Raw genomic sequence first — 26,819 nt, 5'->3', positions numbered from 1 at the left:
TCTTCCACCAGTTCCATGGGTCTCCAATCTGAAATGTTGACTCCATTTCTCTTCTAGAACTAGGGGACACAGCCTCAAGATTTGAAGGAGTAGGTTTAGGATGGAAAGGAGGAGGAACTTATTTACACAGAGTGGTGAACCTGTGGAACTCTCTGCCCAGAGAAGCAGTGGAAGGTGCCACATTGATTAAAAAATCAGGTGTATTTTTGCAATGTGGGGGAAATTAAGGGTTACAGGGAAAAGGCAGGTCAATGGAGCTGAGCCCAAGGCCAGATCAGCCCTGATCTTATTGAATGGCAAAACTCAAACGTTTCGAATTGCAATTCAATTTGCTTTAACAACGTTGCCCACGGCTCCTCTGATCATCACCTGGACCAGCCATTCTCAATGGGGGCCACAACCCATTCAAGTAAAAATGGTGAGAAAACACACAAATGCTGGAGAAATTCAGCAGGTCAAACAGTGCCTTCATGTAAAAATACATCTCCAACGTTTCAGGCTCACCTTGATGAAGGGCTCAAGCCCTGAAACATTGATGACGTATCTTTACCTTTGTTACATAAAGGCGCTGTTGGACCTGCTGAGTTTCTCCAGCGTTTGTGTGTTTTCTCACTTAATCACAGTGTCAACAGAATCCTGGGTTTTACAAATAAAAACACTGTTTTCCTTTCACCTCACATAACAAAAAATTTTTTTAAATTATTTTTATGTAATAGGTACAGACGAAACCAAAATCTGTTTCACAAGGTAGAGGCCCATAAACTGAGCAGAATCCTAGAGAGGTCAGAATGGAAAAAAGGTTGAGAATAGCTCATATAGGACCACTGTACATGAACTCGACTGGCCAGTGCTGTGACAGGGAGGGCCAAGTAGACAATGCATGTTTTAACAGAGCGTAATTGAACGAGTTATCAACATCGATTTCAATTTAGTGCATTTTAGAAACTAAACATTGTGCAATTCTTTTCAGAATTAGATTCACAGAGTCACTTTGGCCCAACTCATCTGTGCTGACCACGTTGCCATTCTGGTCCAGTCGCATTTTATCCAGATCCTTCTAAATCCTTTGCATCGACTGTATACAGCATATCCACTCAAGTGTCCTTTGAACATTGCAATTCAAATTAGAGTACCCGACTCCGCCAGAGAACATCAATCGTGAAAACACCTCAAACCCAGCAGAAATTAAATATGGAAACATCCCCAACTTTTTAAAAAACTGCTCCCGCACTTCCTGTCCACAGCCGCACTAGATACGCTGAGTGGTTTGATCGAAGACATTTAGCCAATTATAGGGGATACTGTAGATGCTGAACAGCTGAATTAAAAAAAAAAATACTGTGATGACCCAGGTGACAAGGCTGGCCTGTGACAGAGAACAAACACAGGAAAGGATTTCTTCACCTGGGGACAGCTCGGAAAGGGAAGATAAACAAAGTATAAAATGGCTACGTTGAACTATATGACTTTAAATATTAATGGTATACATAACCAAATTAAAAGGAAGAAACTGCTAAATTTACTGAAAAAAGAAAAAATTGATATAGCATTTGTGCAAGAAACACATTTAACTGAATTGGAGCACAAGAAATTGAAGAGAGATTGGGTAGGACACGTAACAGCAGCATCGTATAATTCAAAAGCAAGAGGAGTAGCTATATTAATTAGTAAAAATGTGCCATTTAAAATAGAAGAGGAAATAATAGATCCAGCAGGGAGATATGTAATGATAAAATGTCAGATATATTCGGAGTTTTGGAATCTACTCAATGTATATTCACCTAACGAAGAATATCAAAAGTTTATGCAAGATATCTTTTTAAAGGTAGCAGATACGCAAGGGAACATATTAATAGGAGGGGATTTCAACCTGAATTTGGATTCAAATATGGACAAAACTGGGAAAAAAATTAACAGAAAGAACAAAGTAACCAAATTTATAATTAAATCGATGGAAGAAATGCAACTTTTGGATATATGGAGGAAACAACACCCAAAGGAAAAGGAATATTCATATTACTCGGCTAGACATAAAACATACTCAAGAATAGACCTATTTTTGTTATCAGCTCGTATGCAGGATAGAGTAAGAAAAACAGAATATAAAGCTAGAATACTATCGGACCATTCACCCTTAATATTGACAGTAAAGTTAGAGGACATCCCTCCAAGAATGTATAGATGGAGATTAAACCCCATGTTACTTAAAAGGCAGGATTTTAGAGAATTTATTGAAAAACAAATTAAAATGTATTTTGAAATAAATACGGAATCAGTGGAAGATAAGTTTATACTATGGGATGCAATGAAAGCATTCATTAGAGGGCAAATAATAAGTTATGTAACCAAGATGAAGAAGGACTATAATCAGGAAACAGAGCAGTTGGAAAGGGAAATAGTAAATATAGAAAAAGAATTAGTAATGAAGGAAGATACAACTAAAAGAAGAGAATTGGCGGATAAAAAAATAAAATATGAAACACTACAAACATATAAGGTGGAGAAGAATATAATGAAGACAAAACAGAAATATTATGAACTAGGGGAAAAAACACACAAAATTCTAGCATGGCAGCTTAAGACAGAACAAGCTAAGAAAATGGTATTGGCATCAAGGAAAAAAGACAAACAAATTACATATAATCCAACGGAGATTAATGAAAACTTTAGAGAATTCTATGAACAATTATACAAAACTGAAAACGAAGGGAAAGAAGGGAAAATAGATGAATTTCTGACTAAAATTGAACTACCAAAACTACAAATAGAGGAACAAAATAAATTAACAGAACCATTTGGAATAGTAGAAATACAAGAGATAATAAAAAAATTACCAAATAATAAGACACCAGGAGAGGATGGATTCCCAATAGAATTCTACAAAACATTTAAAGACTTATTAATTCCGCCCCTCCTGGAAGTAATCAACCAGATTGATAAAACACAAAGCTTACCAGATTCATGTAAAACAGCAATAATTACAGTAATACTAAAGCAAGGGAAAGATCCACTCTCACCAGCGTCATATAGACCAATATCTTTACTTAACACAGATTATAAGATAATAGCTAAACTATTAGCAAACAGATTAGCAGAGTATGTACCGAAAATGGTAAATTTAGACCAAACTGGATTTACCTGGGGCCAGCTAACGTTTTGAAAGTCTGTACCCACGAAGGTTTGGAGGCTCAATGGGTGATGGTATTCCACCTCAAAGCAATAACAAAGAGTCCTTCAACAATGAAGGGTGTCCACTTCGAACAGAGACGCGGAGGAATTGCTTCAGCCAGAGGGTGGTGAATCTGTCCAATTTGTTGCCACAGGCGGTGGTCATTGGGTACATTTAAGGCAGGGATTGATAGGTTCTTGATTAGCCAGGGCTTCAAAGGTTGTGGGAAGAAGGCCGGGCAGTGGGGCTGAGAGGGAGAATGGATCAGCTCATGATTAAAAATGGTGGGGCAGTCTCGATGGGCTGAATAACTTATTTCTACTTCTAACGATCCAGCATTTTCTACTTTTATTTAATCTTTTTTATGGCCGGATGCGGGGGGGCGGGGGGGCGGAATTCTGGGGCGGTTGGCAGCAGAGAGCATGACTAATATTGTGCAGTGAGGTCGGAATTGGAGAACAGTGGCTCTCAACCACAAGAGTCCCTCCTACATCCAAACCTTCCACCAGTGCCTGCTCTGTTCCTGCAATGGCAAATAACATACAATATTTCAGCCCTTCTAGTCCCGCCCAGAGCCCACCATACCCCTCCCACCCAAATTTTACTTAAATGTTAAAATTCACTAGTTCAGCTAGCAGCTTGTTCCATACTCCCACCACTCTCTATGTGAAGAAGTCCCCCCTTCACCCTTAACCCATGTCCTCTAGTTTTTTTTTAAATCTCACCTAACCTCAGTGGGAAAAAGCCTGCTTCCATCTGTACCCATCATAATTTTGTAAACCTCTATCAAATCTCCCCTCATTCTTCTACACACCAGGGAATGAAGTTTTAACCCATGGAACAATGCAGTGCAGAAACCAGCCTTTCTAGTTTGTACCCAACTATTATTCTCCCTAGCCACACTGACCTGCACCCTGACCATAGCTCTCCATACCCCTCCCATCAATGTAGTGTCCAAATTCTCCTTAAAAGTTAAAATTGATCCCACATTCAACTGGAACCTCGTTCCACACTCTCTGAGTGAAGAAGTTCCCCCTAAACTTTTCCCCTTTCACCCTTAGCCCATGTCCTCTGGTTTGTACCTCACCTACCCTCAGTGTAAAAAGCCCACCTACATTTACTCCGTCTAATCCCCTCATATTTTTAAATACCTCTATTTAATCTCCCCTCCATTCTTCTACGCTCCAGGAAATAAAGTCCTAATCTGTTTAACCTTTTCCTGAAGTCCTGGTAACATTCCAGTAAATCTTCTCTCCACTCTTTCTATCTCATTGATATCATTCCTGTAGTTAGGTGACCAAAACTGCACACAACACTCCAAATTCATCCTCACTAATGTCACACGCACCTTCACAACATTCCCACTCCCATACTCAAAGCTTGATTCGTGAACATCAATGAGCCCAAAGCTCTCCTTACCAATCTTTTTCCAAACATCAATTATTTAAAATAAAAGTAATGCAAGATTAATTTTTACTAAATAGATTATATTTCAGAAACTGCAGATCTGGAGCTAAAAACAAGGGGGTGAAGGAACTGAGTGGGTTAGGCAGCAGCCAGTATCAATGTTTCAGATGGACCTCCCCCTTTCTTCAGATGAAACATCAACCGCCCCTCTGCCTCAAGAGTTTTCTTTCTGCAGTACAGTTCAGGAAGACATCCGCAGGAGGTCTCAGTAAAATCCGAGACTCCCTTCAGCTGTCCTGCAACACAAAGGGATAATTTCTTGGCGGGGCGCTTCAGGTCAACCCTTGGAAGGGGACATGTCCACCACATGCAATTGGAAACTGTTCATCCCGGGCTGAGGTCGGCTAGAGACCTACGGCTGAGTCGTCTCCTCCCTTGATCCCTCTTGCCCATCCTTCGGCGCTTCTTGCGACTTCAGGTCCGACACCAGACCCTGCGCCTCCGCCTCCTGGAGAACCCCGCCTGGCAAACTCTTTGAAGGAATCTGCAAGTTCACAGCAGGGTACAGAGTCACAGAGACACACACAGCATGGGGAACAGGCCATTCGGCCCGTCGGGTCTATCCCAACAGTAATCCATCCAATTACACCGATCCTACATTTTATCCCAACATCCCCCAGGATCCCTCAGCTCACCCACACATACAGCGGCTATTTAACCTGCCAAACCATGTTGGAAAATGAGACGGAACAGGAGCACCTGCTGGGGTGGGGAGGGGGCACGGGAAGCCACATGGTCAAAGGGAGAACGAGCAAACTCCGCAAAATCTGCACCCGGGCTAAGAACTGAAGCTAAACAAGAAAGTCTGCAGATGCGATTACTGTAGTTTACACAAAAATGCTGGAGAAACTCAGCATAGCGTTCTTTATGTAGCAATGATAAAGATACATAAACAACATGAGTTGAGGTACAAGCAAAGCATAGGCAGGTGGCTGAATAAAATGGTGGGGGTGAGAGGCAAAGGGAGGAGCACAGGACCACAGGCAGGAGGTAATAGGTGGATAAGGGAGGGAGGGCACAAGAGAAAACATGGGGAGGGGCTATGGCTCTGTGAATGGAGAGCTGGAGGAAAGAAGACAGAGAGATGGGGAAGTGAGGAGAAAGAAAAGGGAGTAGTCTAACCAGAGAAAGATGAAGTTAATGCTATCTGGTTGGAGAGTGTCCAGACGGAATATAAGGTGTTGCTCCTCCAATTTGCAGGAGCCCTCAGTTTGGCAGTGCACGAGGCCATGGACAAACATGTTGCCGGGGTAGTGGGGTGCAGAATTTAAATGGTTGGCCATCATAGCTGTGGCAGAGGGAAGGTGCTCAGTGAAGCAAATTTCTGCAGGTGTCCATGGACAGCATTCTGTCTGGTACGGAGATGCCAATGCACAGGTCAGGAAAAGACCAGAGAGTTGTGCACTCAGCCAACGCCAACATGGGCATTAGTCTCAAAGGGGGGGGGGGAGAAAAAGTCACTGTATATGTGTGAAAAAGAAATAGTGTATATCATGGCTAATGTGATTTATGGTGTGAAAAATAAAAAAATTTAAAAAAAAAAAAATTTTATACTTATCACATAATGATAAGATCAGATCTGGAATTTTCATGTTTCCTTTTGACATTGGGTCCATGCCACCTCTCAGACCAATCCCTTCAATCGTGTTTCAAATGTATTTCCCAATAAACTAGTGTGTAACGTAAAAAAAAACAAAAAAAAAAAAACATGGGCATTAGTCTCCACTCCATTAAAGAGGTGGTATCTCAAGAAAGCAGCTTCTATCATCAAGGACCCTCACCACTCAGGTCAGGCCCTCTTCTCACTACTACCATCATGAAGGAGGTACAGGAGCCTGAAGATGAACACCCAGTGGTACAAAACAGCTTCTTCCCCTCCACCATCAGATTTCTGATTTGACCAGGCATTATCTCACTTTTTTCTCTTCTTCTGCACTAATTTTTTAAAAATGTAATTTATAGCAATATTTTCACCTGTGACGCTGCCGCAAAACAACAAATTTTGTGACATGTTCATGATAATAAATTATGATTCTGATTTTTCAGAGGTTGACATTCTGAGTCTCAGGAGTTGAATGCTTGGCTACTGAGTATACAGGGGAAGAAGGGGAACTTGCAGGAGACTACAGGGATGTGAAGGGCTGAGTCAGAGACTCGACCAGAGGAATCATACTTCAGCAAACTGGTTAACAATTTGCAATATGAGAAATGAATGATGGAGAATTCATGGAGATCAGACAGCTGCATACCACATAGAGCAGAACAGGTTATTCCCGTCTTACTCAGCAGACAATCGGCTCAAACTTCGAGCTGATGGAGGAACTCAGCAGGTCAGGCAGCCCCCACGAGTAGAAATGGGCTGTCAACGTTTCAGGATGGGACCCTTTATTTGAGCATTTCCCTCTGCGGACGCCATCTGACTTGCCGAGTTTCACCAACAGCTCCTCGTATGCTCAAGATTCTACAGTATTTTTTGTTTCTCTCGACCAGTCATTCTCAACAGGGGCCCTATGGCCCCCTCTGGGAGACACAGCAGATTTGTCAAAGCCTTTTCAACTCACACAAAGCAATTCTTTTTAACATGGTCGGTAGGAGAGAAGTACGGAAGAAATCAAAACAACAACTTCACAGGGAAGGGGGCCCATAAACTGAGCAGAGTTATTTTTGGGGTAGGGAAAAAAGTTTAAGAATGGCTGGTCGAGGACCTCGGTTCACACTTCTCTCTGCCTCTCAGTACCACCTTCAGCCAACAGAGGGTGCATGGAGATGGGGGAAGCAACAGTAAATTTTCACATGGCTAATTTTCAACTTTGCATGAAGCATTTGACGTTTGCAGTGTCTTCACTGAGAGAAAGGAAAGAGCATCTGGAAAAGAAACAGGCTGGGAAATGCATTACTGAGGAAGTGGTAGCGGGAGAACTGGAACATCAATCAGAGTCAATGTGGCTTTATGAAAGAGAAATATTTTTTGACAAATCTCTTTGAAGATGCAATAAACAGATTGGATAACAGGAAACCAGTAATATATACATTGGATTTCCAAAAGAGATGGAGAAATAATAGAGCTACACAAGTCAGGAGGTCATACCTAGTGATTCTCTACATCAGGCAGTTCAAAACCCCCTTTATCACCCACAGACCACCTGAAGTATTGATTCTGCATTTTTACTCATGGATGCTATCTGACCTACAGAGTTTCTCCAAAAATTTTTTTGTCAGGACCCCACCATTGCAGGCTCCAGGGGTACATGCGGAGAGCGCACTGAGGCTTGGCACAGCCAATGCAAGGGCGCTGTGGGGAAGGACCACAGTCTAGAGAGTCTGTCACCAGACATTGAGGGGCTGAGACTGAGGGGAAGCCCCTGCAAACAAAGGGTGTGTGGGGGTGGAGAAGTGACAAGGAGCCAAGTGGTGGCAATGGTGTAAATAGAAATTAATCCAACAATGTTCAGTGATGGGAACGTATGGATACGAAACTAAGGGTTGGAAGAAACTGAATGGTTTCCTTTTGTAAATAATTTATTGTGAATAAAATTTACTTCTGCTTTTTAAAAAATTCCTTCAGTGCTGCACTGAAGAGTCAACCGAGATCTTTGTGCTTAGGTCCACGTAGAAAAGCCCAGTACCTTCTGCTTCAGAGACAACAGTGCTTTCCACTGAGCCACACACCATGATTCACACTGCCCGTCCTGGCCACGGAACCAGGGTTTACTTTATAGTAAACCTTACTTTGGAGGTAGGCTGAGAAAGTTTGCTTGTCAATTCCTGGGATGGAGATTTAAAGGGAATAATTGAGCAGATTGGGAGGTGGGGTGGGGGAGGGACTCAGTGGAGTTTACAACAAAATGATCTTATTGAACTACTGAGAGGTTGTTTCCTTGTCAGGCAATCTAGTACTGGAGTTTCAGAAAATGTCACTGCCCACTAATGATAGGGGTAGTTCTTCTTTCAATTATGTGGATCCTTGGATTTCTCTACCCCAGAGAGAGCCACTGAATGTGCTCAAGGTTGAAATGAACAATTTTGGACTAGCTGGGATTCAAGGTTAAGAGGCACAGGTCAGAGGGCAAGATTAGACCAGCTCTAATTTTACACAACAGGAGAAAATGCTTGAAGGGTCACACAGACAATTCTTGCTACTAGATGAAAATACGTCTTTATGTTAATTGACTTGCTAATATTACTGATGTGACTATCATCTCCTCCAAACCCTGGAACCCTTAAAGATCTATGCCCTCCTCAAATGGTCAGATTTACATTGTACATCACACACGGTGGCTATCTCATTAACTGCCAAGGTCCCACCTGTGAAATTCCCTCCCTAAAGTTCTCTGCCTCACTCCACTTTCCAGCCGCAATAACTCTGGACGTGGCCCAAGGTGAAATTCTGCCTGGTAATTAGTCCATGAAGTGTCATGGAACCAATTACCGTGGCAACAGAGGGTTACAAAGGCAAGTTGCCGTTTCATGCCTACAGATGATAAACAAGGAGAGTCTTTTCCAATCCAGTACGCAAAAGTGCTGGAGAAACCCAGATGCACCATCCATCAGAAGTCAGGGCATAACTATCAGTAATTTAGCATTCAACAATCATTTGGCGTCTTTCTTCACATGGAAATATTCCAAATATTTTGGAGAATCAAAGATGCAAAGAGAATAAGGGACAGAAGTCATTAAGTATTAATTAAATACTTTTACTTGGTTGGTGAGCTTGAAAGCTGGTAAATCCCACAGACATGAATATCTGAATCCTTGGACTTTGAAAGAAACTACTTGAAAATTGTGAATGCTGTGATTATCAACACTTTTTAAATTTTATTTATAGCATGACAGAAGCCAATTCTGGCCATTTAAAGGCGCAGTGCCAAATTACACCCAAATGATCCTACAACCCCGTAGATTTTGGAGGGTGGGAGGAAACCCACACAGACACCCGGAAGAACGTAACCTGTGTTACGGGCAACACTGGATTTGAAACCAGGTCGCTGGCGCTGTAACAGCATTGCACTAATCACTACGCTTCAAAAGTACTACAAAATTTAATCGATACCACTGGAGTTTGTTTTTGTGCAAAAAAAAGAATTTCAGCACCTACGTGCCTTGTACTTGGTGTATGACAATAAACCTGTGATTGTTATTGCTCATTATCACAACAGTCTCTAAGCATTGGAGGGTAGCGAACTTGATCCCAATATTTAAAAGAGCAAGGAGAGGAAACGTGGAACCATCAACCTGCTGGGCTTGCATTATTTTTCCCATCACTGATGATATCAATAAAGACGAATGCAATAAGAGGATTAGTGCACACACCATCAACTGGGGTTCAAATCCGACGCTGTCTGCAAGGAGTATGCACGTTCTCCCCGGGCCAGCGTGGGTTTTCTCCCGCTGCTCCGGTTTCATCCCACCCTTCAAAAGTGTACCAGGGTTGTAGACTAATTGGGTGTAATTATGTTTAAATTTAAATTTAAAAAGGAGTACTTGGGTTAGGGTTATGAAAAGGAAAATCATCCTAAGTTCTTTGAAGATGTGACGAGTAGTAGAATAGACATGGGGAAATCAGTGGACTGCTGCAGACCACCGGCGCTGTACGTACCCGGTTTCCTGCCTTCCTCCGCAAAATTATCCCCTCTGCCAGGAGCGCCCTGCTGGTTCCCTCAAAGAGTTTCTCTTCATCAGCTTCGCCTTGAGCCTCCAAATCCTGGTACTTCTCCACAAACCTAGAAACAGCAGTTTGCACAACGTGAGAGTTTCGAGCCCAAAACCAGGAATCTTGCCCGTCCTCAGCATCAAAACTGAAGCTCTATATGTGGAAAAACATTACTTTCAATGAAACAAATGTTTTCTGCTGTGACAGAAGAACAAAGATGAAGAACAAATTATCGATGACTTAAACTTTGTGCATGAATAATCAAAGATCAGAGTTAATGATTACCCCACCACTGAATCACAGAATGTTGCAGTGCAGGTCGAGGCCATTAGGTCCATCGAATCTGTACCGGATCTATGTGAGAGCAATCCAGATAGTCTCACTCCCCCAATCTCCCCAAGGCCACACAATTTCTTGCTCTTTAGATAAGTTCTTCCTTTTGAAAACTACAATGTATCTTTCTAGAATGCATATAAAAATGTACTTGTGCATCAACTTTGCAAACCAGTAACTTGTATAGAGATGGTATCAACTCATCCTTTACATATTTTATTCCTTCAGAATCAATTGTCATGAAGATGTCACAAAATGTGTTGTTTTACAGCAGCGTCACAAGTGCAAATCTTGCGAAATTACATTTAAAAATACATAAATTAGTGCCGAAATAAGAGAAAGTGAGGCAGTGCCTGTGGTTCATTTTCTTTTCAGAAATTTGACGGCAGAGGGGAAGAAAATGTCCATGTGCTGCTGGGTGCTCGTCTTCAGGTTCCTATACCTCCTTCCTGATGGTAGCAGAGTGAAGAGGGCATGGCCTGGGTGGTAGGGGGAGGGTCCTTGAGGATAGAGACCACTTTCTTGTCACTACCTCTTGTCGATGTCCTTGCTGGAGGGAAGGCTGGAGTCCCTGATGTTGCAGGCCGAGTTAACATTCCTCTGGATTTTTTCCTCCCTGTCCTGTGCATTGGCACCACCATACCAGACAGTGATGCAACTGCCCAGGCAGGAAACTTTCTCGATGTATCTACAACATCCATGTCTCTGCAGTGACCCACCTTCAGCATTGCAGAATCATTTTTGATGCCCCTTTCAATCAATTTGATAGCTCAAACTAGACCATCAAAAAAATGATGATATGGGAAACTATCAAAACTTTGATGACATGGGAAACCTTCACACTCAGAGTTGGGGGGTGGGGGAGGAGGAGGAATTTCTGGTCCCAGCAGACAATCATGGGTCACCGAATGAGTGCTGTACAAAGCTACAAGGTGAAAGAAGCAAGGTTTCTCAACACACTTGCTTCATGTCTTTGTCAATATGCAAGTCCATAGCTGGTCTGTATTGTTTCTAAGGTGAATGGAGAGGGCGGTGCATCAACTTGGCTATAGACAATGACACCCACAGCACAGCTAGCGCAACACTACTACAGTGCCAGCGAACGGGACCAGGAATCGAATCCAGTGCCAACTGTAAGGAGTTTGTACGTTCTCCCCGTGTCTGCCTTGGTTTTCTCTGGGTGTTCCAGTTTCCCCCCCACCTTTCAAAACATACAGGATTGTAGGTTAATTGGGGTATTTGGATGGCACCGTCTCATGGGCCTGTTACCTTGCTGTTCATCTAAATTTAAATGTAACCTCAGAAAGTCCCAAAGCGAAGGACTGTCAATGTTTGTTGTAATGCAGATATGCCAGAGCATCACGTACAGCTCATTTTCATTGAAACAGTGCTGCACTGTCCTTTACATCCAGATGAGATTCCACATTAGGCTGTGGTCTCATTTTAATTTTAACAGGCCTATACTGCCCAAACACACCAGTTAACCTACAAACCCGTATGTTTCAGAGGGTGGAAGGTAACTGGAGCACCTAAACGAAACCTTCCTCCCTGCACACAGCATCTTTCAGCTGCTCCCGTCAGGAAAGAGATACAGGAGGATCAGAGCCAGCACCACCAGGCTGAGAAACAGCTTCTTCCCACAGGCAGTGAGAATACTGAATGACCAAAGGAACTGCTCACACTAGCCCACTGAGACTCTACTATTCATTAAACTATATTTATTTTATCTATGAATACTTGGCCTGAATATGTATTGTTTGTCTGTATGTGTGTTATGTCTGGTTGTGAGTCTGCACGGAGAATGCTGTTTCGTCGGGTTGAACTTGTGTAATCAGATGACAATAAACTTGGTCATGGTGTAATAGAAATGAATGTAACAATGGACAGTGATGCAAATGTAAAACTAAGAGCGGGAAGAGATTTTGATTGGTTTTCCTTTTATAAATAATTTATTTTGGTTTTTTTAAAAATTCCCTTGGTGCTGCACTCAAGAGTCAACCAAGATCTTTGTGCTCAGGTCCATGTATTCAAGTCCAGTACCTTCTGCTTCAGAGACAACAGTGCTACCCACTGAGCCACACACAATGATCCACATCTTGCCTCTGTCTATCCTGGCCACATTTTACCTGCCCACAGAACAATAAGCGAGACCCAAGTGTGACACAATAAATGGGCTTGCTTCATAGCTAAATCATCGGGTTGTTCATTGGGCATTTGGATACTGTAATAGGTGCAGTGATGTCACTGGTTCGGCAAGGTGGGAAAATAAACAAAGGTTTCTCTTACCTTTGGCACGTGGAGACAAAATTGGATCGTGAAAGGTCAAATGCTCTTGGCCCATTTCCATACATCTCATAGAATTTCCTGCAATTAAAATAATCTTTTAAAAACCTTAGAAGTAGAACTGAGACTCAGTGCAGTGAATTACCTGTTCGAACAATACACAGAAATGCTGGAGGGACTCAGCAGGTCCACTGGAGATAAAGATATCTTACTGACATTTCGGGCTTGAGCCCTTCCTCAAGCTATGAGCAAAAGGCAGCCAAGAGGTGAAAAGGGAAAAAAGGGAGGGGCAGGAGTACAGAACAATAGACCAAAACATGTAAATTGGATGATAAGAGCGAACTGTGCACAGCGAGGGGTTATTTTGTGTGGACTACCTTAACTTTCTACCTTTTTCTCTGATCCCATGTTTTGTGCATTGAACGTGTGTGGGAGACTAGAAAAGGGTTAAATTACCTGGTTATCAGGTTGCTCTTTGTGGGTGCATGTTGTACATAAATCACCAATGACTATCTTATATTATCTTCAACAGTTGTAAGGTGCTTTGAGATACAATGAAAGGTGTGACCAAAATGGGTCTTGATCTCTCTACAGTTATTATCTCCCCCACTAGCAGATTTTTGTGTCTACTGTTGTTTGTAGAAGTGCAGGTAGAACTTACGCCCGAATCATGTCTTCCTGGTAGAAAATCTCCTGAACTGGATCTTGGGCTTTTCCAAACCTTTGCTTTGGTTTCTGGTAGATAGGTTCACGTTTTGGAGGGAATGCAGCATATACATCAAACCAGGAGGGCTTCTGATACTCCTTCAACACACCAGAGCGCAACAGGTCTCTGACCCTACATTTTAACCAACATCAATATCAGCATTAGTAGATTCTTAATCTTTATCTAATATGAATAGGCTAATTCCGACCTTAATTCTTAACAAAGTTATCATGTTAAACCCAAAGGAAATGAATGGCGGACCTCAGAGAGAATGTACCTGTCAATTATTTAAAAAATAAAATCTGCTTCTTGGGGCCTTTCTCAATAGGAATACAGCAAATAATAGGATCACACAGGCCCTGGAAACCTGAGAACGAGGAGACAGTCTGAAAGTCCTCTCGGCTTCCCCCCTCCCCCAACTTTTTTTTCTCATGTGTTTGTAATTGTTTTTAAATAATTGATTTTTGCACTTTTACTTGGGTTGAACTGGGAAGGAGGGTGAAGGGTGGGGGGTGGAGAAAGGAAAAAGAGAGGACTTGGCAAACAATGACCTGTAAAAGGGGAGGATAGTTCCTCTATCATACCTGGCTAATATGAGTCTGTAAAACGCTAAATAAAATTTTCCACAAAAAAAATCTGCAGATGCTGGGGTCGAATGCAATAGAAAAAATGTGCTGGAGAAACTCAGCAGGAAATAAAGAGTATCCAACGTTTCAGGCCTGGGTCCTTCGTCAGATGCAAGGAAAAATTCTGGGTGTAGTTAGTGTAGTGGTTAGCGCAACACTGTGACCCAGCTTCGGAACCAGCTGTCTGTAAGGAGTTTGTATGTTCTTCCTGTGTCTGCATGGGTTTCCTCTGGGTGCTCCATTTTCCTCCCACCGTTCAAAACTTATGTGGGCTGTAGGTCAATTGGGCGGCACGGGCTCGTGGGCTGAAAGGACCATTACTGCGCTGTATGTCTAAACTTTTTTTTTTAATTGTTGTGACCAATACATACATCTCGATCCATGGAAACAGCAATATACTAACAATCAGGTATAGTCGTGATGTTGACTCAGAAAAAATGTTGACCAGAAGAATTACTGCGTACTGAAATACTGCAAGGAATCTTTCTCGAGCAGGGTCTCCAAAGACTTCACACTCTTCCCAAGAGTCAAGTGAGATTTTGTTTCTCAAGTCACAGAGGGCAGGCTTGAATCCATAACCCTCTGACTTAAAGTTGCTCACATTTGTAATGGGGGAAGGGAAAGGAACACCCCTAGATTCTGAGATGGACTATTGCCATTTAACTTAAACAAAAATCACAGGCTTTTAACCCTGACACCCCCCTAAACCCCCTCCCATCCTGACCCCAAAACCCCTCAAACTCTGCAAGCCCTCAAACCCCCCCCCAGACCTTTCAAACTCCTCTGTACCCCCCAAACTCCTCCCCAGACCTTTTAAATCCCCTCCAGACCCCCCCAAACTCTCTGCACCCTCAAACCCCCCCGTCCCTAAACACTCCCGACCTACAAACCCTTCCACTCCTCCAACCACCCCAAACCCTGCTGAATTCTACAAGGCCTCAAATCCCCAGACCCCCCCAAACTCTCTGCACCCCCAAACCCCCCCGTCCCTAAACACTCCCGACCTACAAACCCTTCCACTCCTCCAACCACCCCAAACCCTGCTGAATTCTACAAGGCCTCAAATCCCCAGACCCCCCCCAAACTCTCTGCACCCCCAAACCCTCCACACCTTGACCACCAAAACCCTCCCATGCCTCTGACCTTCCCAAACCCCAAAACAGCCCGAACTTTGCACGCCCCCAAACCCCAACACTCACACCCCAACCCCTTCCACGCCCCTGACCACCCCAAATCCCAATTCTGCAAGCCCCCAAACCTTCCAAACTCCTCCATACCCCCCCAGTCCATCAACACAACCCACCCCCAACCCCTGACCACCCCAGACTTTTCAAACCCCGTGCCCCCAGCCCCCCCAAACCCTCCCGACCCCGCAGACCCTCCTCCGCTCCACGCCCCTGACCAACGCAACCCAACCCCCCCCCAGTCCATCAACACGACCGACCCCCCCAACCCCTTCCACGCCCATGACCACCCCTCACCCCCTCCGAGGCCCCGACTCTGCTCTTGGCCGCCCCGCCGACCTGGTGAAGACGCTGCCGAATCTCTCCAACCTGCTGCCCGCCATGTTGCCCGTCGCCGGCCGCTCCGAGACGCCGCCAGGCTCACCAATCGATCGGCCGCTCCGAGTCGCCGCCAGGCTCACCAATCGATCGGCCGCCCGACACTCAGACATCGATGAGCAGGCGGGACGATCCCCTCCTCTCCCACTGCTGGTGAAATGTTTGACCACGTGAAGGTGGAGAAATGAAGGATGCAGGTGCCGGATGGAGAAGGGCCGGCTCATGTGGGGATGTCCCCATCCTCAGGGAGTTGGTGCCAGACCCCCAGATTGGGGACTGTCAACCCAGAGAGGGGGAGGGGGAGGGGGAGGGGGAGGGGGAGGGGGAGGGGGAGGGGGGGGGAGGGGGAGGGGGAAGGGGGAGAGGGGGGGAGGGGGAGGGGGAAGGGGGAGGGGGAAGGGGGAGGGGAGGGGGGAGGGGGAGGGGGGAGGGGGAGGGGGAGGGGGAGGGGGAGGGGGGAGGGGGAGGGGGAGGGGGGAGGGGGAGGGGGAGGGGGGAGGGGGAGGGGGGAGGGGGGGGAATGGATGCATTTTGCAGGACTGGAAAGTGAGCAGAACAAAGAAGCCCATGGGTACAGGCTGTGTGGAAATGGCCGAGGAGAACAGAATCTGGCCAACTTCACCCTGTGCTGGGGGACATCAAACCAGCAGAAGTTCAGAGAGAAAAACCTGGACCCAGCAAACTGGCCAGTCACAGATTTCCAGTTTTTAAGGCCCTTCCCAAATTCAAGGCCTCGGCCAAAATCTCCGCAGGGTCTGGTTTGCAACAGAACCCACACTCAATTCCCTGCTGCGAGAAGCTCAGCCAAGGCACTGACCCTATCATCCCCATTTATGTCTATCTTGATTTCCCAAGTCATAAGTGTGTTTGTGTATATAATATATATCCCTCCATAAATCTTCGTCCGCGAAGCCAAGCCAAAGATATATATTCATACATAGAACACAAGAGCATAGTACAGGCCCTTCAGCCCACAGTATATACCTAACTGTGGTGGAACACTGTACTGTTTGGCCAGTACAGAATGCAACTCCTCCCCTTCGAGGAGTCCTAATAAAGGCTGCATCACCAAATCCCCTCCCTTAGTACTTCCTTGGAATCAGGCCAACAGTATATAAATATGACTGTGTTTACAGTGATTAAAGCCTATTAACCTCAACTTCTGGTCGGGTCTAATTGATAGCACTACACTAACCGAAAAAAAACCCTCCCTACCTCATAACCACTATTTTCATTCCATCCACGTGCTTGTCTAAGTCTCTTAAATCTCCCTATTGTTCCAGCCTCCACTACCCCCGGCAATGCACTCCAGGCACCCACGACTCTCTGTGAAAAATACTTACCCTGTTGTCTCCCCTAAACATTTCTCCCTTCACATTGTACAGATGTCTTCTGTTGCCTGCTACTCACACCCTGTGAAAAAGGTGCTGCTCGCAGAATCTTGTAGACCTCTATTAAGTTGCTCCTTCTTCACTCCAAAGAGAAAAGCCCTAGCTCTGCTAAACATGCCTTACAAGACTCTCTTCCCAATCCAGGCAACATCCTGGTAACTCTACTCTGCACCCTCTCCATAGCTTCCCCATCCTTCCTGTAATGAGATTTCAAATTTAGATTTATTGACAATGGCACATACATGACATCACATATAACCCTGAGATTCTTTTTCCCTGTGGTCAAGGCAGAATTACCACTTATTGGTCATGTAGTCCTGGTGCCTGTACAGATCCACACACACAACACACAAAATACACAACACAATCTCAAACACACACATAATCTCACACAACACAATCTCACATACAATTTCACACACAAAACATACAACACATTATATCACACACACATAATAATCTCACACACACACAACATGGCTGCCTCCCTATTACTCTGCATTCTAATCTACAGATTTCCATTCTCATGGATTAAATAAAACCTCGAAGGTAAGCTACAGCTGAATAGAAGTTGTAACTAGTGTTTAGACATGAACTGCACTGGGAAGGGTTGGATGTAAAATTGTGCTTCACAGTTAGTAAAAAGTCTGAATACAACTTTGGACTCTGGAGAGCTCATCCACCCTCACTACTATTGGACCAATGAATACAGCCATCGTCAGGATGGACAAACACAGAGCAGAACTACCATATTAATATTGCCACTAACCACGAACGTCAACAGCCTTTATTTCGAAGCAGTGGACAACTTCAGTACAAGGAAGGGGGCAGGTTTATTTGCTTTGTGCCGGGTGTCCTTGGTGAGGATTTTCCACGTCGGCGGACACTCAGCTGCATGACTACCACCAAGGAAACAGAGCCCCCCAGCCCCACCAAAATAAAATTCTGCAATCAGTGAGGTCTGTGCCCGAGCCACTCCAGCCCCTTTCACGCGGACGGCTTTTCATGACGATGTTTTGCAAACCATTCTTTGCTCTTGTCTGCTGCGATAGCCTGTGAGGAAGAATAAAGCAACGGTTAATCTCCCACTGTAACTTGTGTCTTGGTTCCTTTGTTGCATCAGCCACGCACATCCTTCTTCACGCTTAAACTCTTTCAACCCACACAGAGAACCTTCCAACAGAGTACAGGCCCTTTGTGCCAACCTCTATAAACCCACTCCACAAACTAAACCTTCCCCACCTCACACCCATAACCCTCTATTTTTATTGCATCCATGTGCCTATTAAATGTCCCCTCGGTACTAGCCTCCACAACCACTCCTGGAATGCATTCCAGGCACCCACAACTCTATGTAAAGAATTTACCCCCCAAGGTCTCCCCTAAATTTTCCTCCCCTCACCTTGTACTGATGTCCTCTGGTATTTGTTATTCTCGCCTCAGGATAAAGGTGCAGGCTGTTCACCCTATCTATGCCTGTCATAATCTTCTTCTCCTCTAATATTCACCTCACATCTTCTTTGCTCCAAAGTAAAAAGGCCAAGTTCTGCTAACCTTGCATCACCCGGCCCGTCAAGCCTGCTCCGCCATTTAATGAGATCATGGCTCATCTCCACCGACCTACTTTTCCCCCAGATCCTTTAATTCCCCAACTATGTAAAAATATCTCCAACCTTGTCTTAAATTGCTTTACTGAGATCGCCTGCACTGCTTCAATGGGCAGCGAATTCCACAGATTCACCACCCTCTGGGAAAAGTAGTTCCTCCTCATCTCTGTCCTAAATCTACTACCCTGAATCTTGAAGCTATGTCCCCTAGTTTTAGTCTCAATTATCAGTTGTTAAAAAAAAAACATACCTACCTCTATCTTATCAATTCCTTTCATAATTTTATATGCATCAGGAAGATCCCCTCTCATTCTTCTGAATTCCAGCAAGTATAGCCCCAGGCGACTCAATCTCTCCTCATGGGCCAACCCACTCATCTCTGGAATCAACCTGGTGAACCTCCTCGGCACCATGTCCAAAGCCAGTCCATCCTTCCTCAAGTCAGGAGACCAGAACTGCACGCAGTTCTCCAGATGCAGCCTCACCAGTACCTTGTACAGTTGCAGCACAACCTCCCTGCTCCTAAATTCAATCCCTCTGACAATGAAGGCCAACCCTCCATTTGCCTTTCTAATAGCCTGCAGCACCTGCAAACCAACCTTTGCGAAGCATCACCAGCATGTCACGGTCGTGTACTGGGGGAGGGTGGGGAGTAGAGCCGGTCATCACTGGTGACGTATCTGGGGCGACACAGGAGAGGTAACGCACGTGCGAGCTGGCCATCGCTGCTGACATATCCAGGGTGATGCATGAGATGTAACAGGAGGAAAATGGGAGCGCCGCGATCAGCTGCGTGGTAGAAAGCCAATGAAAAGGGAAGGGGGTGTGGTGAGAGGTATTTTCTGGGAAGTAGAAAGGGGATGTTTTTGGAATAATAAAAAGGTCGCTGCTAAATTTTTGGGCTGAAGAAGTGTTCTTTTAAATGTGCAGAGCGTTTACCTTACAGTCTCTACAAGCACTCCCAAGTCCTTCTGCACTCAGCATGCTGCAATTGCAAGGTACTCACATCGTCCAGCAGCTTGGAGGCAGCAGGATCCACCTTGGAGAGGTCACGGAAAGCTTCATCACCCACAAGGCAAATCTCGTGGCCGTCCTTGTGAACGAGACACACAAGTTTCATTATGCAGCGTTGGGACAATAGGCAGGTGACCCAAGAAACAAACACCTCCCACCCCACCAGAGTAACAAAGCCCTGCGGCTCACCGGATCTGCCAGGATCACAACATCCACCGTTGCCTTCCCCGGCGTCTCCAGGCTCACCAGTGCCGTCAGGATCTTGTGCTTTTCCTTTCTAATCTGGGACTCAATACCTGGTAACTTTAATAAAAATAATGAACACAATTCATTGTCCTGTCTGGCTGAATCATCACATGAGAGAGTATCGGACCAGAAGTCAATACAGAGGATCGTCAACACGGCTGAGAAGATCACCCTTTCCTCTAAGACGACATTCAAATTAATTTAGACATACAGCACAGTAACAGGCCATTTCGGCCCACGGGTCCGTGCTGCCCAATTTACACCCAATTAACCTACACCCAATTAACCTACACCCCCGGTACATTTTTGAATGGTGGGAGGAAACCAGAGCCCCCGGAGAAAACCCACACAGACACAGGGAGAGCATACCAACTCCATTCAGACAGTGTGGGATTCGAACCCCAGTTTTGATCACTGGCGCTGTAAAGATGTTGCGCTAACTGCTATACATATTCTGCAATAATTTACTCCATTTCATTTATAAGAGATCCAAGATTGCAGGACATTGTTCACCAATCGCACGTCTTGCCAGGAAGAAGCTATTTCCAAGCCTGATTTTAATGCTCCTGTACCTCCTTCCCAATGGTAGTGGGTCAGAGTCGGTCATCTGTATACATTACCCCCTTAAGCCTCAGTGAAGCTTGGTCTGTGGAGACAGTAGACCACAATTGGAACACAGTGGCTAAACCATAGAAGAATGAGGGGAGATTTGATAGGGGTATATAAAATGATGGTAGGTATAGATCAGTGGGCCTCAACCCTTTCATATCCACTCACACACCATCTTAAGTAATCCCTTACTAGCCATGGAGTACTTACGGCACCATTGGGGTTGGGTGAGTTACAAACCAGAGGACATGGATTAAGGGTGAAAGGGGAAAAGTTTAGGGGAAACTTCTTCACACAGAGAGAGGTGGGGTTGTGGAACGAGCTGAAGTGCTGAATGTGGGTTCAATTTTAACATTTAAGAAAATATTGGACAGGTTCGTGAATGGGAAGGGTATGGACTGGTGCAGCTCAGTGGAACTGGACAGAATAATGGACTAGAAGGTTTGAAGGGCCTGTGTCTGGGGTTTCTCGATGGTTCTAAAAGACCAAGTTATGGAGTACTTTCTCCTCAAAAGCCCCTCTTTGCTCCTGTCCAAGGTGACAGAAATGGGTCAGCTTTCCCACCTCAGTTTACTCTTTTAAAAAAAAAACCAAAACCCCACCACGCTGGTTCCTGCTGCTCTGTAGTGGCTGTTACAGTGATTTATGACCTCCATTCGGCCTTCTGCTTGTTTATTAACCCCATCATTACCTGCTGCCTTGGACACGAGAATGCAATCCTTCCGTAAGCTGTGGCATGATCGACAGGGCCCCCGATATCCTGCAGTTCCAACTTGCACTGTAACGTGAGCAAGACATCAGCTGGGCTGCCAAAAGCAAGATTCTGCCATGTGGCCCTTTTGAGTTCTGATCAGGGTGCCTCTCTTCTTTGCCCTCGGACCTCTCCCCCATCATCTTTCTCTCCTCCCTTCCACCTGTATCTATTACCTCTTAGGATGAGCCTGTGCTCATCCCCTTGCTTCCTCCCCATTTCCTCCATCTCTCCCCTCATCCTTCCCCTTTGTTCCCCCCATCCCTTTCCTTCTCCCCATTCCTCTTTCCCTCCCCCCATTCCTCCTTCTGAGGAAATCTGAGGAAAATAGACAGTAGGGGAAAAGGAGTGAGAGAATGCAATGGCACAAACTCGTGGCCTCTGCTGTGTTGCAAGGATTTAGTTTCACCCCATCTTCTCCCTCACTATCCCCACCCATCTCAGATCAACTGCACAGACGTGATTTGACCACAGCTCACCTGTTCATCTGCATAACCTAGCAGGACCTGTTTCTCACTGTCATTCTTCTTGTAGACTTTCATCCCAAGCACATCACACCAGTATTTAATTGAGCGCTGGAGGTCCGACACAGCAAGGGTCACCTTCTGAACTGGATCTGTCAGAGCAACAGGAGCCTTTATGCAACATACCTGAAGTTGAATAGATGCTCTCCAAGCCCTTTGACCAGTTGCTGTGGTTGAAGGGGTTAATGCTACCCAGTGAGGATGGGATACTTACATTTTTTAAAATTTAGACACGCAGCACAGTAATAAGGCCATTTCGGCCCACAAGTCCGTGCCACCCAAATTCACACCCAATTAATCTACACCCCAGTACGTTTTGAACGGTGGGAGAAAGCAGAACCCTCAGGGAAAACCCACGTAGACACGGAGAGAACTTGTCCTTACAGACAGCATGAGATTCCAACCCCAGTCCTGCGCTAACAGTGTTAACTTTTACAAGCGAGCTGAATTTTAAACAACTGATGCCAGCTGAGTAATGTTAGTCATCATGGTTACAAAGCAACTCACAAATACCTCAAGGATTATAGCTCCCATTTGATTAGACTCAGCTGCCAGCAGGGAGCTGACATACAGAGTATGCGGGATCTGTAATGGGGCTTGCAGTCTCATGGTGATGTTTACATCAACTTTAAAGTAAAGAACTTTTCCTTCATCCATGTGTTTTCTAAGAACTCACACATACGAATATTAGATGAAACAAGTGTAACCTTCAAAATCATCAAACGTGCTGAGAAATCTTTGGAAGGAAGAGTCCACAGCCTGTTAAGCAGGTCAAATGATTGACTGATCCTGAGGCTGGTCGAGTTAATCTTGTTAAATCACGGTTAAGTATAGTACAACCCCGATTATCCAAAATCAGATTCTCCAAAATCCTCATTGATGCAAAAAAAAAAGTTTTAATTCTAGGTAAATGAGAATATCCGAAACAAATCAGAAATCCTCATTTATCCAAAATTTTTTTGGAGCCAAACTGACCTCACACGTTGGAAAAAATTCTCTCGACGTGTAATTAGAACAATTGTCCTCATTTCAGGTAACTCCCTTCCCCCCTCTCTTTCCATTTCTTCTTTACCTATCCCTATTAATTCTTTTCTCCAACTCTCCCTCTCAAACTGCGCGCCACTGTCTCCCAGCTGCAAGCGGTCAGAAGAATCCCTTGAAATCAAGGAGTCATCAATGAGAGTGGTCTCCTGGGCAGGAGTGGGGCCTTGGTGGGGAGGTGTTGGTGATTGGTGACAGCCAGCATTTTTTGGTGAGAATTAAACATCACTTTAATGCTTAAAAAGCTTTCCCTTGCTTTTCATTGTTGTTTAAACACTGTTAAAAGTGATTTGCTGTTGCTATTGGGATGTTGATAAAAAAATATCAGAAAAAAATTGTTTATATGACATAGGCTCGGTCCCGGCCATTTTGGATAATAAGGGTTGTACTGTATGTAAAAGAAAGAGTTAACTCCATCCTATTCCCTTGCGGACATGTCTGTCCACGGTCTCATGCACTGCCAGACTGAGACCAGCCACAAATTGGAGGAACAACACCTCATCTTCCGTCTGGGCGCCCTCCAACCGAACGGCTCTGGTTGATGAAACCACTGTGGAAACGGCAGACTCTGGCCCGTCGGTGAGGAGGCCCACTGCTTCTGCAAGCTCCTGATGCACGTGCTCAAAGCCCTGTTTCATTGTTTGCCTGGGTGACTTTCCCTAGCCCAGAGTTTTCGCTACTGAACAGAGTTCACTGGCCAGTGATGGCAGCCTGCAACCAAGCACTGATTCGCTGCATCAAGAGGCTGAATTTTATTTTTCTCTGATCGCACCAAACTGTGTCAAATTTTTAACAAGTAATGGTGACATGGTTATTACTGTACAGCAATAAATTAGATTAGAGCTGCCATTCTCAACCTTGTTTTTGGCTATGGCCCCTCTTAGGACTATGCTCAAAGTTTAAGGGCCCCCCCCTTCCCTGTGAAGCAGGGTTTTGTCCGTAATTCTCTCCAACGGACTCCGTAAAAGACATAAATATTTCAGTCAGTGGTTCCCCCTTAGACGCACTGCTGCCCCCAGGACTTTAGAACCCCCGTTGAGATTGTTTTTTTTTTAAAAAATGTTTTATTTAACAATTTTTAAACCACAACAGTAAATGCATTTCTTTCAATAAAAAAAAACACAAAAATTATACATGCGGAATACAAAATCCCACCCTCCCTTCCCAAACCCCCCCACCCCCAAAAACTGGAGAATGTCAAGAGAGTAAACTATTTAATGTAAAGTTTTTAATAATATATTGATGCTGGGGATTACCAAGAGATGGGGGTCTTCAGGGAGTCTGTTAAACATTCATACCCACATTTTGCAAATATAGGTGCCATATTTTCCAAAATACCTGATCGTTATTTTATAAATTATTGTTGGGAAATATTAGGACTCTAAGACCTAAATTGAATTGAATTTGTACAAATTGCTTTTGGAATCAGACATAGATTGAGGGATGGGGAGATGGCATGCAGAGCTTTGTTGGTGGATTCCTCCGTTGAGATTGGCTGCTTTAAAACAATAGAGTAAAGGAACAATAATCCGTGTGCAAACCTGTCTTGGGCTGATCTTGATCCACCAAATAGAATTTGTATCCACCTGGGGCCTCAGTTACATACGTCGCATCCTGAACTTCGGTCAGGGGCCATCCGTGCCTCTTCGCATTGCTCACTGCCTCACTCGACTGAAGGGTCATTCCCTATGGAAAGGAAAATCCCGTGAGATTGGATGCCTGTGCCAAGTCGGGACTTGGTGCTTGGACCCTCGCTGTTTGCAATCTACGGGTCCGACTTGGAAGCGGAGGTGGGAAGGCAAGATCAGCGAGTGCGCGGATGGCACAAGGAATGGTGGAATTGTTGATGGGGCTGGGGAGAGGCATCGATCGTCAATGGCAAAACAAAGTGACAGAGGAGCCCAGCAGGCCAAGCAGCATCTGTGGAGGCAAAGGGACGGTCGATGGGTCAAGACACTGCATCGAGACTGACAGCTACATATGAAATTTGGGATATTTCGGCAGCGTCACAGTACAAACATTCATATTATAACCATCTTACAACATTACTATAAAATAATAAGAATGCTCAAAAAGGCAGTGTCTTTGGTTCGTTGATTATTCAGGAATCTGATGTCCTTGTGCTGCTCAGTGCTTGTCTTTGGGCTCCTGTACCTTTTCCCCAATGTTAGCAGAGTCCAAGACCTTTGATTAGAATGGAGAGAGTGGGGGAGTAAGAAATCAGGTTGGTTTAAAGAGTGGGGCTCTAACTCAATTTAGATTGATCTTAACAGACATCAATGTAACCCAGGCAGGCAGAGAAATGGGTGGTCAAACGGGATACTTACTAGGAAGTCATTCCCCAAGCGATATTCACCAACTCCATAATTATACGTCAACTCAGATGCAAAGTGATTGTCCTCGGGACCATAGCCAACCATGGTCTTGCTCCATTTGCCATCGTAAGGCCTGTAATGCAGTTGAAAAAGTTTAGGACATTTGTAATTTCTGCAGTCAACTTACAACAAAGTACAGTAAAACCCTTGGGGAATGGTAGATGCAGGTTAAGTGAATTTTCCGGTTGCTTGAGATTGCGTGGATTGGCGGACTAACGGCGAGGTGCAACAATTTTAAACTTTCGTATTTTTTTTAACCAACTTATTTTCTGCAGTTTTGCCGGTTGCTTGAATTTCTGATAACTAACTTAATCCCAGAGTGCCAATCTGCAACAAAAGGCACGTCCACATTCAGTTTACAATAGTACAGATTTTAGATTTATTGTCAGATTCTCTTTCCTGAGGATGAGGCAGAATTTACCACTCATTGGGAAAGCAAAAAAACAGACTGAAGGTACACACGTAAACAACTAAAGAAATGTAAACAAACTCACTGTGCAACAAAGAAAAAAAAAGTTAGAGCCCTTAAATAAATACGTCCCTGATTGAGTTTGTCATTGAGGAATTTGATGGTGCAGGGGGTCGCAGCTGTTGGTGAGTTTCATGGCTCCTACCCTTCTTTCCAGATGGCAGCAGTGAGAACAAAGAGTGTGCTGGGTGGTGTGGGTCCTTGATGATCGCTTCTATTTTCTGATGGCATAGATGTGGTCAATGGTGGGGAGGGTTTTGTAGGTGATGCTCTGGGCTGTGTCCGCTACTTTTTGCGGGACTTTACGCTCAGGGGCATTGGTGTCTCAATACCACAATGCAGCCGGTCAGCATTCTTTCCACCATACATCTGTATAAATCTGCCAGGGTTTCTGATGTCATACCAAACCTCCATAAACTCTTGAGAGAGTAGAGACACAGGCATTCTTTCTTCACAATGCCATTATCACTGTATTTTTAAAATTGTTCTGTATGATGTTTTTTCACTGCTGTACTACATACTCGATGGAGTGCACGTACAACAAACACTCTCACTGAACCTCGGTACATAGGACGAATTGTCCAGGCAGTCCAGTCCTTGATTCTCATCTGCAGCCACTGTTGACTCACCACAGAGAGACCCCAATCTCATTGAGACGAATAACCAGGATAGTCTGCAGACATTGAGATTGTGGTGCAATACACAAGTGTGCTGGTGAAACAGCAGGTCACACAGCATCTATAGGAAGTAAAGGGTAACCAGTGTTTTGGTCCTGAGCCCTTAGTTTGAACACCAGGAAAATACTTCTACATCGTTTTGAACAGTGCATCATTTACAGGAGTCATGGAATTAGGCTGCCCATCATGGGTTTTATCTGACACTGCAGCCCTCCAGAATCAGAACTTGCTAATCACAAAATTTGTTGTTTTGCAGCAGTACCACAGCGTAAAGATTTATATAAACCACTTTTACAAAAATAAATAAAAATAGTGCAAG

The 26,819-nt window shown here is 44.6% G+C and overlaps 2 protein-coding genes across 4 annotated transcripts in view; both read right to left on the bottom strand.

Annotated features, from left to right (window-relative positions):
- Positions 1–4,635: 4,635 nt before the first annotated feature.
- Positions 4,636–16,062, bottom strand: mrps23 (mitochondrial ribosomal protein S23). Of its 2 annotated transcripts, none has more exons than XM_069910521.1 (5): positions 15,758–16,062; positions 13,564–13,740; positions 12,906–12,983; positions 10,233–10,356; positions 4,636–5,120 (listed from the first exon to the last, which is right to left on the bottom strand). In XM_069910521.1, the coding sequence occupies exons 1-5, from the start codon at positions 16,018–16,020 to the stop codon at positions 4,989–4,991; spliced, it is 774 nt and encodes a 257-aa protein (XP_069766622.1). In that variant the 5' UTR covers positions 16,021–16,062; the 3' UTR covers positions 4,636–4,988. The 2 variants fall into 2 exon arrangements, with proteins under 2 accessions (XP_069766622.1, XP_069766623.1); XM_069910522.1 differs by having other exon boundaries at positions 15,788–16,062.
- Positions 16,063–17,959: 1,897 nt separating this feature from the next.
- Positions 17,960–26,819, bottom strand: part of glod4 (glyoxalase domain containing 4) — a 38,728-nt gene continuing 29,868 nt past the window's right edge. For both annotated transcript variants that reach the window (XM_069911464.1, XM_069911463.1), the window contains 7 exons: positions 25,307–25,427; positions 24,521–24,665; positions 21,894–22,030; positions 21,355–21,441; positions 19,998–20,111; positions 19,801–19,887; positions 17,960–18,240 (listed from right to left, as the gene is read on the bottom strand). In XM_069911464.1, coding sequence (XP_069767565.1) covers positions 18,175–18,240; positions 19,801–19,887; positions 19,998–20,111; positions 21,355–21,441; positions 21,894–22,030; positions 24,521–24,665; positions 25,307–25,427 — 757 coding nt within the window. In that variant the 3' untranslated portion in view covers positions 17,960–18,174. The remainder of the gene's footprint in view (positions 18,241–19,800; positions 19,888–19,997; positions 20,112–21,354; positions 21,442–21,893; positions 22,031–24,520; positions 24,666–25,306; positions 25,428–26,819) is intronic.

Source organism: Narcine bancroftii, chromosome 14 (assembly GCF_036971445.1).
Source record: "Narcine bancroftii isolate sNarBan1 chromosome 14, sNarBan1.hap1, whole genome shotgun sequence".
NCBI lineage: Eukaryota > Metazoa > Chordata > Chondrichthyes > Torpediniformes > Narcinidae > Narcine > Narcine bancroftii.
The sequence above is the reverse complement of the archived record's forward strand: the minus strand, read 5'-3'. Positions and strand labels throughout refer to the sequence as shown.